The following is a 15921-nucleotide window of genomic DNA, read 5'->3' as shown; positions in this document are numbered from 1 at the left end:
ATCCCTTTCTTCTTGAAGGCTACCGTGAACTGCCTTCTGCTTCCACTTATTATTACTTCGGGAGCGGCAATGGTAGATGCAACAAACCAAGGAGCACAAGTGAAAGTGAATCGTGACCATCGTGACAAGTGGGCGAGTGCCAGGCGATTGCAAAAGGAAAACAAGACGGCGGCCTCAGCCCCCCGGTGTTGCGAGATTATTTTTGTTTTTCCGCTAATGACCGTTATATAAAACGAGCGTCGACTTTTTCAGGTTCATTTTCAAAAGTAAATCCAGCTTATATTCCGGTTTATACGGTATACAAGTCGCAGATTCTATGCAGTCCAGTATGAACTAAAGTCATGATGGATTAAACATTTTCAGGTCCATTTTCAGCGTGTTTCCGGGCTCCAGTCAGGCCCGGGCCTGGAAACAATTTGTACTACTTGGCCTGGGCCCTGCCCTGGTCCGGAAACAACCTGTGCTACCCATTCAGGCCCAGGCTTTTGGGTCGGCCCGGCCCTAAGCAGAGCTCTACTATGCATGCACTACACACTCTTGAGATCTCCATGTTCGGCAGAATGCTCGAGACAAGTTTAAGTTAATGAAATAACCGCAAAGGGAGGAGGTTTATTGCCTTCTTTACTCTCTCAATATATTATTGTCTTAAATTCTGACGTACGCCCGCCGTGTATGGTTTAAATATTTCATCAAGTAAAGAATGTGGGAAAGGGAGCTGAAAACCTCCCCTTGCGGCCCCTGTTCCTTCTGACACCACCGGGTGTACAAGGGCTGTTCAGGGTTGCTTTGTCCATAAGAAACCTCCAAACAGGTACAGCACGGTGAGATTTGTGGAAGACGTTAATCTCAACTTTTTTTAATATCTCTTGCTCAGATTGATGCGTTAGATGCATGCGCAGCAGTTCCAGCCATCGCAACAGTGAGCAATGTGTCTGTAGTTGGGAGGAGCTGTACACAATCAAATTTCTGGGGAAGGAAAACATTAGACCAGCTGAAATTTTGAGGACGTGGCGAGCACAGTATAGGAAAGAAACGTCGTGGACGAGAGTACACGAACGGTATCAGTGGTCTGGCAATGGACAACAACTGGTGACAAATGAACCGCACGGATGCGTTCGTTCGACTGCAGTCACGCAGCCCAGTTCTTTGTGTGCCAAGGAAAGGGGGGGGCTGCCAAAACGATGGGTACGGTGCCTGAACTCGCATGGGTAATACTAGGGAAAACTGACCTAGCGTCATGCGTGTCGGACTTTTCCTACCATCTTTAAGAACAGAAGTCCTGGTCAACCTCGAACGACCCTCATAAGTCATTTTTTGGGGCTTAATGGATGACCGTTCTTTTCGCACTGGTAAATGGCGTTGGCTGCTGTCCGGCTTGTCCTGAGCAGCCGCCATTCACTATCAGGCATTAAAATTACAGGATATTTGTATTTAAAGCAATACCATTATGTGGGAACCCTTGTGGAGCTTCTTTGCCAGTGCTGATTTGACCGCACGACATTGCAATGTCGTGCATTGTCATTTTGTCACGTGACATCACATTGTCGCTTGACGTTCCGGTGCACTGTGATGCAACAGTGTCTCATGCCGTCGCAGCGTCACGTGATGTTGGGGTGTCGCAACATCATAGCGTCATTTGACATGCTCTCGAATTTATTCCATTTTAGTATACTAAATCTGAAGAATTTGATTATAGGCGCTTTTTACGGCAGCAGCTTGTTACACGCGAACTGCGTCGTAACCGGCGTTTGACGAAAACGGATCGTAGTTCTGCCATGACCGCAAGTGGCCAAATAAGAAACTGACGGCAAGCCACACCCCCCCCCCCCCCCCCCCTCCCTCCCCCCGCAGCGACCTGGGGGAGAGTCCAACGGGGGAGTGCCAGAAGCCGTGCTGCATGAGCGAGACGTCCTTTTCCGAGGAGTCTAGCAACGAGGCCCGCAGCAACGGAGAGCTCAAGCCTCCCGTGAGGTCGCCCTCCGAGGTCGAGCTCTGCCTGAACGAGGGAGATGACCAGTTCGACGAGGAGTCCCTCAATGTCGGCGGATGTGCCGCTGCGCCCAAGCCAAAAGGTGCCGTGCACACGGTCTGAAGCGAAGACCGGCGGTGGCGTTGCGCCGTCGCACGACCTCGACTTGCGGAAGGAGTGGTGCAGCATTCGACAGGTCGCCGAGTTGCACGGCAGCGTCGGGGCGCTGATCGAGTTGCACGGCGACAACGTTGTGGCACCGGTCGGGATGTGGGACTACGGTGTTGCGATGTCAGTCAAGTTGGGTCGTGCAACGAGGGTTGCGGCGTCAATCGAGTTGCACATTAACGGCGATGCGGCGTTAGTCAAGTTGCGCAACGAGTGTTGCCGTGTCTGTAGAGCCTCGCGACTTAGCAGCATTGGTCGAGTTGCGCAACAACGGTGCTGCGGCGTCGGGCACGTTGTGAAACAAGTGGTTGAGTTGAGCAACAGCAATTTTGCGATGTCACTAGAGCAATGCCGTGGCTACAGGCTATTGTCGTGACACTGACGGAGGAAATTAGCAGTGGCATTGCGATGTTGTCGAGACGACGCTGCCACAGTACCACTGCAGTGCTGCTCAACAAAAGGAGCAATAGCGTCATCGGCAATGTAGAGTACACTGACAATGTTAGTGCGCCTTGCGCAAAGCTGCAGTGTTGGTCACGCATGGCACTGGTACTGTTGCAGCGTCAATCAAGCGTAGCAACGGAAAGGTTGTAGACTGGTTTGTGAAGGTGTAGCAAAAGTGTTGTGTCATGAGTGGGTTGCGGTCGCCGAGTGTTTATGGAAGTCGTCGTCAGGTCGCACTGGTAGACTTTTTAACATAACTTTAGAATAGTGCAGAGAATGCAGTGGTTAGAAGTACTGACAACGTAACTAAAAAAATCTGTAAAGCGTCGGGAGTCGCGACACTAGTTTCCTCCCGTTGACTAGAATCGATGGTCGTTGCGGTTCTTGCGTTGTGAAGCACGACTGGATGTTCGCAAACAGCCTTCGCTCGTTTTAATGTCTGGCACACAGCTGGAATCCAGCCTTCCTATCTATAGCGCTTCGGTGGCACGTTGGAAATAAACTTCCAAGGCGACCTCTGGGAGCCGGCCGGAGTTTTGGGTGTTCGTAACCCACAGGCAAAGTGTAGTCGGAAGTGGCCCGACGTCACCCTAGGATCCTTTTTTCTCGATGGCACATTTTCTTTTGCCACATTTGTACACTCCGGCAGCGTTCGTACGCTTGCAATGTCCACACAGGTGACGGTAGTACAAATCGACGAGAGCTCTAGTAGCGTCCAGCGAGTTTTTGTCGGTGGACGTTTGTTTTTATTACATCACTCTTGCACTGCTCACGACGATGTTTGTTGAGCATCCACCTGAGATTGTGTCCTTTCTTAAGGTGCACAAGAGTTGGTGGTCGTAACCCCACGTAAACGTGCACACCAGCCAAAAATGTCACGGCGTAGAAGCACGAACCTGACGTCTGGAAGAAGTCGGCAATTGGAAAGTGAGAGTAATAGTGCCAAGTATGCACAGTGTAACCTCAACGACCTTGAATTGACGTGTTCTACCAAAACCGCTCCGTAGTCTAGGTTCCAAATCGTACACGAGTGTGTGTGATTATTGATTGCATAATTAACCAACACAAGTGGGCAGCGAAGGAGGTGCACTAAGTTAGATCCTCTTTTTGTTAGCGTACTTAAGTAAAAAGCGCTGTTTGATCTGTGCTACAATATTTGCTGTTCTGGCATGTATCGTCGTTGGGAAGCAAACAAATGCTTATAACCTTCTTTTTTTTTGCATTAGCATGGAATTATTGGGTGAAAAGTGGATTAAACTTCTGTTGTGGGTTGTCTCCAAATATTTCTCAATGTTAGACTTCCCCTTCCAGTGAGATTTTGCCATATATTTATTTTCATACTAAGCGGCCAGGGTTCTTTGGGCTCTCCTTGGCTTAGCTTTTTTTTTTTGTGGTTTCATGTTTTGAGAATTTTTTTATGTTTGCATGTTCCGAATTGGGGGGGGGGGGGGGGGGAGGGGGGGGGGGGGCAAGGGGCAAGGCAAACAATTGGCAAAAAATATCTTAACGGGTTTATTAATGACCTTTCTATGACAGTTCCACGAACATAATCTTCCTGAACTCCTCATTAAAATTTTTGAAGGGCTAGTCACTGGTTCCAGTGAGTCGTTCTTATAGAGACCTTGGTATATGGTTTAGCACCCTGTGATCTTAATCCCACTTGAACTCCCGAAGCCTAGCATTCAGCACCCGATATTTAGCGTGGCGCTACGAAGGTCATACATCGGAGACATGGCTTTTCAGGAGAACAACCTCTAACTAGGTCTGCTCGAGAGAAAACGAGATTTTGAAGGTTAGCTGAGACATCAACCTCGCCGAAATTCCCTGTCCGTAACCGTATTTTAGCTCTCCGCAAACAACTTCTTGTAGGGGTGGGACGTACATATCTCTAATCACTGTTGCAGCTTAGACTATCCAGATTCAGTTACTGCTCTATTTGATGATGTCCCTCTCTCGCCAATGAAAAGGTGGAGCTGGAATGGAACCCCGTTGGGACTCTAGCGCCTTTTCTTAAGATATGTTTTCGATCCGTCGTGGAGCACAGAGGCCAAAGTGTGTATTGTGCTCTTGTAGCGCCCGAAGCCATAGTACTTGTATTGAGTCTCTGATCTCCCGCACGTGCAGTGTCAAGCATGCCTCTGGTTCGTTCTAAGAGTGGATGCACTGGACTATGCCACCATAGCTGCCCACAGAATGAGTATGGCAAGGCATCTCTTTCGGTTGCCTGGCCTCCGGCATGCGTTCGTTGCTTTTCTTATGCGACATTGAAGTGTTGTCAAAGGTAAGAAGCTCACACAGGAGACGGAGCAACTGAAAGACCTCCCTGCGGTTTGAGTTCTGTCGGGGGCCATAGTATGCGGCTAGTATATTGCAAGTGTATTAGCTGTGTTGCCAAGAGTACACCTGCCATGTACCAAGAGTATTGCGATGCTGGTAACACCCGAGAAACGTTTCGGGGATTGTGTTTCATCGGGTCTGCCAGCTTACGCTCGATGTTGGTCGCCATCTAGTAGCTTCTATGCATGGCGCATGTTCGTCTGCTTCTTGAGCAAAGGTTGCAGTGACAACAGAACGCCGACCTCTGATTGGCTCGGATTGGAAGGATAGTGAGTAGACCTCAAGGTAGCTAGCAAAAAGGTCTACCCACCATTCCTTCATCACAGCCAATCGGAGTTTGTCTCTTTGACGTCGGTGCAACCCCTGCGCAAGAAGCAGACGAACTTGCGCTCTGCATAGTCTGTTTCAGGTTAAGAATAGTGGGACCAGCTCCTCCCCAAAGCCCTCTACTCTTTCCACCTTAGAGGAGGAATTGCTGGAGGGGAGAGGAGGAATCCATTAATTATGGTGAGCAGAGAGCTTTGAGGGAGAGTCTTGCCCCACTATTCTCAACCCACAGCAGACGATGGCGTCGATACTTCATCGAGCAGACGGCAGTGGAGTGGGATGTAAAGTCGGGCCGTCGTCTTTGCAGATGTGTGGCGCGCACGGTCGAATGCATTTCTCCGAGCGAGCAGCACGCAGTTGAGGCGCCCGTTCATGGCAGACTCTTCGTGGATTTGACGACGGCGTTTACCGTCATCGCTTCCGTATCTCGCAATAAAACAGAAGTGTTTGTCGTTCCTTCAAAGTCGGGGGTGGGGGGGGGGGGAGGGGGCAGGCAAGGGCAAGGGGGGAGGGGGGGTTTTCTGTCGCCTTGATGGAACTCCGAGACGACTGAAGGTGACTGAGTGGAACAGAATCGCTGCACGTCCTTCAAGTTTTCTAATTTATTTTACGTAGGATCTTTTGCGAGATGTGAAAAAAGTGTTTGGGTTGTTTGTGCGTTTCTTTGAGTTGTTCCTGCGAGCTTTGTTAATTTCTGAATGCCCTCATTCAAGGTTGTTTGACGTCTTCGAAAGCTGCACAACAATGGCGTACGTGCAGTTTATTTGGGTTCCTGTGGCTGCAAGTGCAGGAATATGCCTATTAATCGAGACTCCTTTCGTGTATCGAAAATATGCTTTTAAACATTCATCGCTATGCTATATAGCCATCTTTTGGTGGTGTATAGGTTCTTGATGGAGGGCATTGAAACTAAATAGGTGGTACAGTGCTTTTTTGTGCAAATGGAGTGTGCTTGAGAATTTGTGTTGATTCAGATAATGTAATATTTTGTGGGGTTTTGGGTGGAAATGTGTTTGTTTGCTTTAAAGTTTTTTTTATCTTTTTCTGGTATAGTAGTACTTGCTCATAAATTCCAGAGGCCCGAGGATTTTGACAGTAAGATAAGGGACGCAAGATTTGTGTAGGATTGTACAAACTGCGGTGACCACACGTCACCCACCCTGTAAATATCGGTTAACATTCGCAAAGAAGTCGGATTAAACCGTTTTGCATATCTACACTCCTGTGTCGGACTTTTCTTCTTTGACTTCTTTGCAGTTTCTCCTTTATCCCCTGCACCAAAGGCACTATATTTTGATGTTTTCAAATACTGATGAGAACAAAAATGGTATCTTATAAAATGTAATTTGCCACTTTTTTTTTTTTTTTTTGCATTTGGAACCATATTATATTGTAAACCATTGTTTACAATGTGAAAACCTCAATCTCATTTTTCCTCTAGTCTAGACTCTACTCAAGTCATTGAGTAGAGTCTAGTGAATCTAGACTCTACTCAATGAGCTTCAGATTGAATCTTCTCTCAATTGAGAGAAGATTCACTCAATTGAGTAAATCTTCATAATGACATTACTCGCCGCAGCGAGCTAGGGAGTTTATTGATAAGAGTTTAAATCTTCAATCTCTAGGAATAATCACTGCTTTGTAATCAATAAAATCCACAGTGTACTTCCAATCACTCAATTTTAAGCAGATGAAGTTCTGTTGTCGTGCTACACCGTTTCACCTACAACTTTTCTTTTGTGTTTTTTTTTTTTTTTTTTTAAGTGGTGTGGAGAGAGAGACAAAAATTAGGGTTGTGGAGAATCATAAAACAGTTCAGTTTGAGTTAACATAACCTTCAGCAGACGGCGTTCACACCAACGTTGGTTCACACGCCATCTGCTAAAAGCCCGGCTCGCTGCATGACAAACCGTCGCAAGCAAGATCGACCGACTGCAAGTTTGCCTGTATCGTCATGAACATCTGAGCTAAATCTAGAATGTCAACATTGCACGAGGCATTTACTTCAACTGTGGTGCCTCAATGGGCCACGGCATCGTTAGTTTCTGGATTGTTTTCAAAACATACAGGACTGGAATGTGAAGTGGCGCTGACTAGTCCACCTTAGCATCATTTCGTATGGTTCAACGAGGTTTTACTTTATTTTACAGCAGTGCCTTTGTTTCTGCCTATGAAAGTTGCCACATCATGATTAATGGTGCCTCGCTACAATCAAGTTTGAACCACTGATCTAGCTCTCCGACAAAGTTTAGTGGCAAAGATCAGTGGTTCGAACGCAACACCTGTTGGTGTTGAGGGTACATGTGCTATGAGCCGAAGGGCCAATCAAACAGCGATAGAGGCACAACGTCATGGCGTGCACTCTGCAGTTGATAGGACCAGTCGGTGTTCGCCGTCTCTCTCTGCGTGCTCCTCCGCCATATAATCTTATCAAGCGCAGAGAGCACGCCATGACGTTGTGCCTCTGTCGCTGTTTGATTGGCCCTTCGGCTCATAACATCGGCCGCGCTCGGACCGAAGCTGAAACGAAGTATACGCCTCGCAAGTGGGCTCATTTTCGTCTTCTGCGCATGAGAAAGGAAGTAGTGGTGACGTCAGAACGCTGAGTCCTGATTGGCTGATCGCGACCCCCTATTGAGCGTCGTCTGCTCCTTTGCAACGTCGTCTGCTCGCAACCAGAGGTCGGCATTTTAGGTCGCCCTCACTCACCCTCACCCTCACAGCCACACTCACCTAAGCCCCTCACTCACCCTCACCCTCACAGCTACACTCACCTTCAGCCCCTCACTCATCCTCACCCTCACAGTCACACTCACCTTCAGCCCTTTACTCACCCTCACTGAACCTCACGGCCCTCACGACCCTCACGCCCCTCACCGCCCCTCACCGCCCTCACGGCCCTCACCGCCCTCACCGCCCTCACCGCCCTCACCGCCCTCACCGCCCTTACGGCCCTCACGGCCCTCACCGCCCTCACCGCCCTCACGGCCCTCACCGCCCTCACGGCCCTCACGGCCCTCACGCACTCACGGCCCTCACGCACTCACGCCACTCACCGGCCTCACCGCCCTCACGCCACTCACCGCCCTCACGCCACTCACTGCCCTCACGCCACTCACTGCCCTCACGCCACTCACCGCCCTCACGACACTCACACCCCTCACGCGCCTCACGCACTCATGGCCCTCACGCCACTCGGGCCAGCTTCAGATGGGGCAATTTCGCCCAGAAACTTTACGTCGCAACACCAGCAACACGGGCCGCCCGCGATCACATGCCATCGTCATCATAAAATTTTATTTTTCTTGCACTATTTAGACGCAATTACGCGTTATAAACGTGTTTTTATGCATTTAAATCTCGTTAAGAATACTAATGCACCTTTCTGAAACAGTTTATTTTCAAACAAAACGATAGATTTCAAACCAGAACCAAGTCTTTCGGTGTCATCATCACCGGCACGAGGTATCAGGTGAAAATTTTGCGTCCCTGATTGGATGCAGCCGCTGCAAACGTATTCGAATTGCTCCGAGTTGCTTGCTTAGTTCGAGCCGGACCCGATTTCAGCAATTCGTGTCGATCTAGGGAAAGCTAAAGAACAACCCGCCATTAACACCAAAATTGCTGAGAAAGATGCTCGATCTGAAGGGCGCCTCCCGCACTCGCCGCCCTCACGCACTCATGGCCCTCACACACCTCATGCACTCACCGCCCTCACGGCCCTCACGCCCCTCACTCACTCACCACCCTCACACCACTCACGCACTCATGGCCCTCACGCCACTCACCGCCCTCACGCCCCTCACGCACTCATGGCCCTCATACCCCTCACCGCCCTCATACCCCTCACCGCCCTCATGGCCCTCACCGCCCTCATGGCCCTCATGGCCCTCATGGCCCTCACGGCCCTCACGGCCCTCACCGCCCTCACGGCCCTCACTCACCCTCACACTCATGAATTTTCCTGGTTCAGAAACTCACTCATCCTCACCTCACCTGTGAAGATGAGGGTGAGTGAGGGTGAGTGAGGGCCCTCATGAGTGAGGTTTGCCGAGGTATGCTCGCAACATCGTCTGCGTCTGTCTTACCTTTCCTGCGACTTTCGGAGCGAACTCGACTTCGCCTTTAAGAGAGTGCAGACGAAATAACTCGAGCGGTACGTTGTTTTCGTCTAACAACTAGCAGACGCGCATCAAGGAGGGAAGTCAAAGGACTCACTGGCGAGGTGTCCCGGTTCGCCGAGGTTTGTTTGCTTAGAACCGAGAGTGAGCTTGTTAGTGTCCGCAAGTTCCCTCCCGAACACTTTTTCCCTCCATTCATGTGCGGCGAGACCCCTCACTCTTTGACGGCGCCGGCGGGTTGGCGCAGTTAACGTCGTCTGCTTTACGTCTGCTAGTCAAAGCGATGGCTGCTTTACCTTTCCTGCGTCTGTCGGAGATTCACCGCTTTTTAACCGGCGAGAGTCACCGTTGCCTCGGTAAACAAGGAAATAACAAGAGGAAGAAATTGACCTCTTAATCTAAAATTGAGGTCAGCGATCAAAGTATAACACGGGAAGGGTTCACAAGGGTCGCGCGGGCATATTCCATTCAGCACGTCAGCCGGTCGTGGGCAGACGGTCGCCGAGTCGCGGAGTGCCTGCTAGGCCTAACTGCCCGGCTCGTTTGGTCGCGTTCGGTGAAATCGTGGCCGTTGGCGCTTTTCACCGGTGTCTGTGGATCCAGCGTTCTTGTTCGTCGTGCTCTGTTTCAAGTAATTTTTACTTTTCTCTTGCTGCTTGAAGTCAGGACGCGTGAGAAGCTCACGTAGAAAAATAAACGTCCGTGGGTCGTCGCGACCGCGACGCTGTCGGCCATGCTGAGTTGATCGTAAGAAGTGCGTAAGACAGCTTCGGAGCTGTCGGAGGATTTTGTCGTAACCTGCGCAAAACTTACGAAAATTTCGTTTCGTGAATACGAATTTGTTCTTAAGTTTTGTCTTACGCACATTTTTGGCGTAAGATTGTTTCGTGAATCTTGCCTCTGCACTTCCGAAAGTCGCAGGAAACGTAAGACAGACGCAGACGACGTTGCGAGCAGACGACGTTGCAAAGAAGCAGACGACGCTCAGATAGGGGGGCGCGATCAGCCAATCAGGGCTCGGCGTTCTGACGTCACCGCTACCCCCTGCGCAAGGAGCAAACGAACTTGCCCTCCGCATAGCAAGTTTTACAAGTCTTGCGCCATGGTAGCAAAAGCGGGGATTTGGCCTGCATTTTTAATCTACTGGGCGTGAAGATAAGATCGAAGCCATGTTCGGTGACCCTTTTTAATTTTGATGAATAAAAATATATTTTGCTTGCTTCATGCCCAGAAGTATAAAACCAATCCTTGTTTTCGTAAAAAAAATTTTTTTGTCTTTGCGAAAACAATATGTAAGCACCTCCTCAGTCTCATGCGCGTTTTGCGTATCGCGCGATGTTGACATTTCGGGCGGCTTCCCCCAAAAAACTGTTCTGGCTACGGGTCTTGAAATATTGACTGACAAATTAGGCATAGGAAGGATTGACAAAAAGTATGAATCACCGAGTATTAGGGGAGTTATTTTGAAAAAAAAAAAAAAAAAAATCTCAAACACGGCACATTGCGCAATAACGCTTTGGATTAACGAATATTTTTCTCCGTATCTATAAAAGCTAAGGTCTTCATACTTTGCCAGTGTGTTCCCTGTATATAGTTCATCTTTGCGTAAAACATTGTTCTCCTGGTTAGCGGGAGAAATTTACAAGAATTGCTCAACTAAAAATTCATTATTTTGAAAATCAATTAAAAAAAAGGCCATCTTTAATCATTTTGAAACTCTCTGAAATTAACGTTTATAATATGTACTAACAGAGTGCAAAAACATGATGCAATATTCGTGTGACTTTTTAGTTATAAAACGAGAAACATGGCCAAGTTGACGCTAACGCGGTTGCCAAGAATGGGGCATTCACATACCCGTTCTTCACAATTTCATTATTATTAAAAAACATAAAAGTGCTACGGGGTGGTCAGGAAAAAACGAATTGACAGCACAGAGGTGGGCAGTAGTTTTGAAGGGAAAATTCCTAATACATTTTTGTACAACCGACCCAAAAATGCCCATTGGCCGGAGCGATCGAGGTGCGTAACCGGAACGACTTTGCAAGCAGATCCGCCTACAACCTTGGCGCGCGGCGCCTACAACCTTGGCGGTTACATGATATAGGAAGTAGGGCGCGGCAGAACATGAACCTGTGCCGCCTGTGATCGCCAATAGATCCGCCGCCGTGGAGGGCACACAACGCGTAAAAAATAAAGAGACATAAAAAAAGGAAAAATAATTGCGATTAAAAGAGATTTTCTGTAACTTAATATATAAGACAACGGTTTGGAGAATCGTGAAATCTAATTTGGGTATGCTCATGTGACCTACGTAAGTGATGGTGCAGCAAGCCACTTTAAGAACAACTACCAACTACACGAGCTGCAGAGCCACAAACACACGTCGGCGAGGTGTACTTGTTCCGCAACTTGACACGGCAGGAGTGCCTGTGATTGAATCGGATGTCGTTTCAAGCACCGAACAAAGTTGTACATCCTCCGACAGCCCATCGAGTCGGTGATCAAGTCGGCGTCAGAGATGGTTGCCCCACTGAACACTTAACTGCCGAACGTGAAACTGATCCACCTCCCGAAAGCTGATGTCAAAGTGTTCAGGGACATGAGAGCAAAGGACTGGGACTCTGTTTCCGTTGTGCGTGGAATTCAGTCCCGTCACTTGTGGCAGTGTACGCGGCCGACACTTCGCAACCACAGCTGTTTTAGCAAGAATTCAGTAGCCGCAGAAAAGATATATCATTAAAAGTAAAGTCTCTATAAAGGGCTGCGAAATGCAGATCGAGGTCGCGAGCTTGCGGTGCCACTGAGAAGAAACGAACAGTAATCGCTACAGGCCAAAACGGAGAAAAAAATGTTCCTTTTCGGAGTGCCAGGAGAGCGCCGTGGCCAACTCAGGTCAGCGTACGGCAGAAAGAATTCACGCGACAAGCTCCGAATGTGCTCGCAGGATCTTGATTAATTAAACTAGTTTCAATTGTACCACTTTAAACATTTGTTCTTTCTTATCACTATTTAAATGTCGGCAGCCCAGCCTTCCCACGAGGGGTAGGCTCCGAAATTCACTGATCCGAGAAATCTGTATTTAAATTGTTGACTTGTGCTTCAAGCTCCCCTGTGATCTTTTGTATGAATTCTAATTTTTCACGAATTCCTGTCACAGCGCTTTCTCTTCACAGACTTCCTACATTTTTCGACCCCTTGGTTTGAAATAGGCAACGTCCTATCTTTCTCTACTCCCGTTACGGAAATTCTGTATTTTTAAAGCGCTGTAAAAAAAAAAAATATATATATATATTGCAAAGCATTTTTGAAGGGCCTGATGGGACAGATCATAGGCCTTGATCTTTGAAAAGAAGAAGAAAAATTGCGATGGCCTTCATTTTAAACTGATTTTCCAATTATTGCAAAATCGTAACCTGCCTAAATTGCTGTGTATTTCTTTTAGAAAGGTTTTCGTTTTTAATTTCAATGACAATTTATGCAAACATAGAACAGACGCGTTCAAATCATTCAAACATTTTGAATTTCCAGTCTTTTAAGCCACAAAGCTCTAAATTGCTTCGTAATCAATAATACATGTTTACCTCCTTTTATTTCATGTAGAGTCTCTGCACAACAAAATATTAAACCTAAGAGGACAACAGTATTTTAAATAAATATCTAAAAGGACGGTTTCACGAAAGTCGCAAAAACGAGAGCGTATACCACAGTGACTTTGGGATTTCTTTTTCCTCAAGAGATATTTTATTTTCCGCAAAAAAAAAGTTGGAATATATTTTTGCACTTGCACAACAAGAAACAATATATCCTTCGCTAAAAAAAAAAAAAAAAAAAAAAAAAATGTCGACCGGACATGGTCGTTTGATCCTATCTGAAGACGCCCAATACAAACAATCTCAAGCAATCGGATTTTTTTTTTTCTTTTGCTTTTAAGTATCTTTTATTTTCTACGCGTTGTGCAATGTGCGGCCCTCCGCGGCGGCGGATCTATTGGCGCTCGCAGGCGACGCAGGTTCAGGTTCTGCCGCGCCCTACCTCCTACATCATGTTACCGCTAAGTTTGTTGGCTGATCTGTTTGCAAAGTCGTTCCGGTTGCTTCCTTTACGTCGCGTAGACGGAGACGCTGTACGCCGGCTGTTGAAACAGGCACCGCGAAGCATATTACAGGGTGGAGCAACTCGATCGCTCCGGTCAACGGGCATTTTTGGGTCGGTTGTACGAAAATGTATTAGGAATTTTCCCTTCAAAACTACCGCCCACCTCTGTGCTGTCAATTCGTCTTTTCATGACCACCCCGCAGCATTTTTGCGCTTTTTAATAATGAAATTGTGAAGAATGGGTATGTGAATGCCCCATTTATGGGCAACCGCGTTAGCGTCAATTTTGCCATGTTTCTCGCTTTATAACTTAAAAGCAACGCACATATTGCATCATGTTTTTACAGACTCTGTTACTACATATTATAAACGTTAATTTCAGAGAGTTTAAAATTATTAAAGAAAGCTTTTTTTTTAATGATTTTCAAAAGAATGCATTTTTAGTTAAGTGCTCCTGTGTGAGCAATTCTTGTAAATTTCTCCCGCCAACCAGGAGAGCAATATTTCACGCAAAGATTAACTATATACAGGGAAACACACTGGCAAACTTTTAAGACCTTAGCTTTTATAGATACGGAGAAAAATATTCGTTAATCCAGAGCGTTATTGCGCTATGTGCCGTGTTTGCGATTTTTTTTTCAAAATAACTACCCTAATACTCGGGGATTAATACTTTTTGTTAATCCTTCCTATGCCTAATTTGTCAGTGAATATTTCAAGAGCCGTAGCCAGAACAGTTTTTTGGGGGAAGCCGCCCGAAATGTCAACATCGCGCGATACGCAAAACGCGCACGTGACTGAGGGAGTGCTTACAATTTTTTTTTTTTCGCAAAGACAAATCTTTTTTTTTCCCGGAAACAAGGATTGGTTTAGTTCTTCTGGGCATAAAGCCAGCAAGATCTATTTTTTCCATCGAAATTAAAAATGGTCACCGGACATGGTTTTTCGATCTTATCTGAAAACACCCTACTGCAGATGGTGCAAGAAGCCACCAAATTCATCAAGAATGTCTCTGATCCCTATGTCAATGATCAGCGTCGTCGTCATACTCAGTCCGTTTTGATAAAAAGAAAATCAATCTGATGTTTATTTAGTATGTGTAAAAAAACAACAACTAAAATTCCCTGATTATAATGCATCATTATGTATTATTATTATAAGCTACAGCGGTAGCAAGCGGCAGCTCGTTAACGATATTAAATCGGATCGGAAAGTTTTTGGCCTGCAAAACCGCCCCCCATCAGGCAACCGTCTCTAGTTTCTTTTTTGTGTTTTGCTTTTCTTATTCGGTGGTTGGTTTGAACCTGTTCATAACATGCAAATTTAGTGGGATGGATGTTTCGACACCACATTCTTGACGACCTATTCTGTTATTCCAAACTGTTGATCAGGCTACTTTTCAAGGAACAAGAAGGTGGTCCTCTTCAGGGCTGACCGATCCTGATCGACAAGACTGCCTAGAACCGCGCATTGCTGCCAATTAAACGGAAACTTTTCAAACGGGACAGCGTCCCTTTTGAAGAGTTTCCGAGCCACATGTTGAACGCCGTGGTTCGCATGTAGCACATAGGGCAAGTCCTTTTGCACATGCCGAGGAAACCCAGGCTGTTGGCAGACGGGGTGCCGCGCATCTTTTCCAGGCATCCACAGAACCTGCCTTCAACGAGAAGGGAAATTCAATCTCGGAAGCCGCCAGTGGAGCGCTTGCCGCCAGCCTGTCTATTGCGCCATAGGCGTCGCTGATCCACGGGTGACACAAAATTCAATGTTGCTGAAGGGTCTGCAATCACCTCTGCAATTCATCCACAAGTGTTGAACACAACACCGTCGAGCCCATTACATATGATGTGATCACCAGGAGCAATGGTGCTGAAGAGTCTGCATCCTTAAGCGCTGAACACAAAACCGTTGACCCTATTCTCTCTGATGTATTGACCGCCAGCACACAAGACAATGCTGCTGAATATTTTAAAGCTGAAGCATTGTCTGCTGCAACAAGGCAGTACTACTGAAGATTTGCTGAAGTATGTGCGTTGACCAGAAGCTAACTACAACAAGATGCTGATGGGTTGACTCCAGATCCAGCACAGCACGGTGCAGCTGAACGTTCAGCAGCCCAGAGTTGAGCGGTGTCGCGGAAGATGAGGTGCAGAACGACAAGGCTGACTGCATTGGCGAGCAGCAATCAGCCGCTGACCTTTTCACTGCTGTTTCGCGGTTCGCGTCTGGTGGACCTTCTGGAAAGTCCTGGAGCGATCACATCGATTGCGCCAGAGTACAGGCCGTGGTCTTCAGTACAATGTGCCCGCAGGTCGACCCATCGAAGGTGCACATACTGCAGAAGGTGCTGACTGTCTCGTCGGCAGAAGACGACGTCGTATCCATCGGAGCCTTTGTCTGGGAAATGCCCTTGTCTGCAGACGTGGTTACCCGAGCCGTCAAGGTCGGGAGCATGCG

At 47.4% G+C, this 15921-nt stretch overlaps 1 protein-coding gene across 8 annotated transcripts in view; it reads left to right on the top strand.

Annotated features, from left to right (window-relative positions):
• Window positions 1-4024, top strand: part of LOC8044140 (protein CLEC16A homolog) — a 56990-nt gene extending 52966 nt beyond the window's left edge. For 7 of the 8 annotated variants that reach the window (XM_029992039.4, XM_029992037.4, XM_029992040.4 and 4 more), the window contains one exon: window positions 1852-4016. In XM_029992039.4, coding sequence (XP_029847899.2) covers window positions 1852-2092 — 241 coding nt within the window. In that variant the 3' untranslated portion in view covers window positions 2093-4016. Of the gene's footprint in view, window positions 1-1851 lie in introns of all 8 variants that reach the window. The other variant, XM_029992034.4, reaches the window with a different exon arrangement.
• The last annotated feature ends 11897 nt before the right edge of the window (window positions 4025-15921 follow it).

The sequence above is a fragment of the Ixodes scapularis genome, unplaced genomic scaffold (assembly GCF_016920785.2).
Source record: "Ixodes scapularis isolate PalLabHiFi unplaced genomic scaffold, ASM1692078v2 PGA_scaffold6__148_contigs__length_123643588, whole genome shotgun sequence".
In the NCBI taxonomy this organism is placed as follows: domain Eukaryota; kingdom Metazoa; phylum Arthropoda; class Arachnida; order Ixodida; family Ixodidae; genus Ixodes; species Ixodes scapularis.
This window is presented reverse-complemented; position numbering and strand designations above follow the sequence as displayed.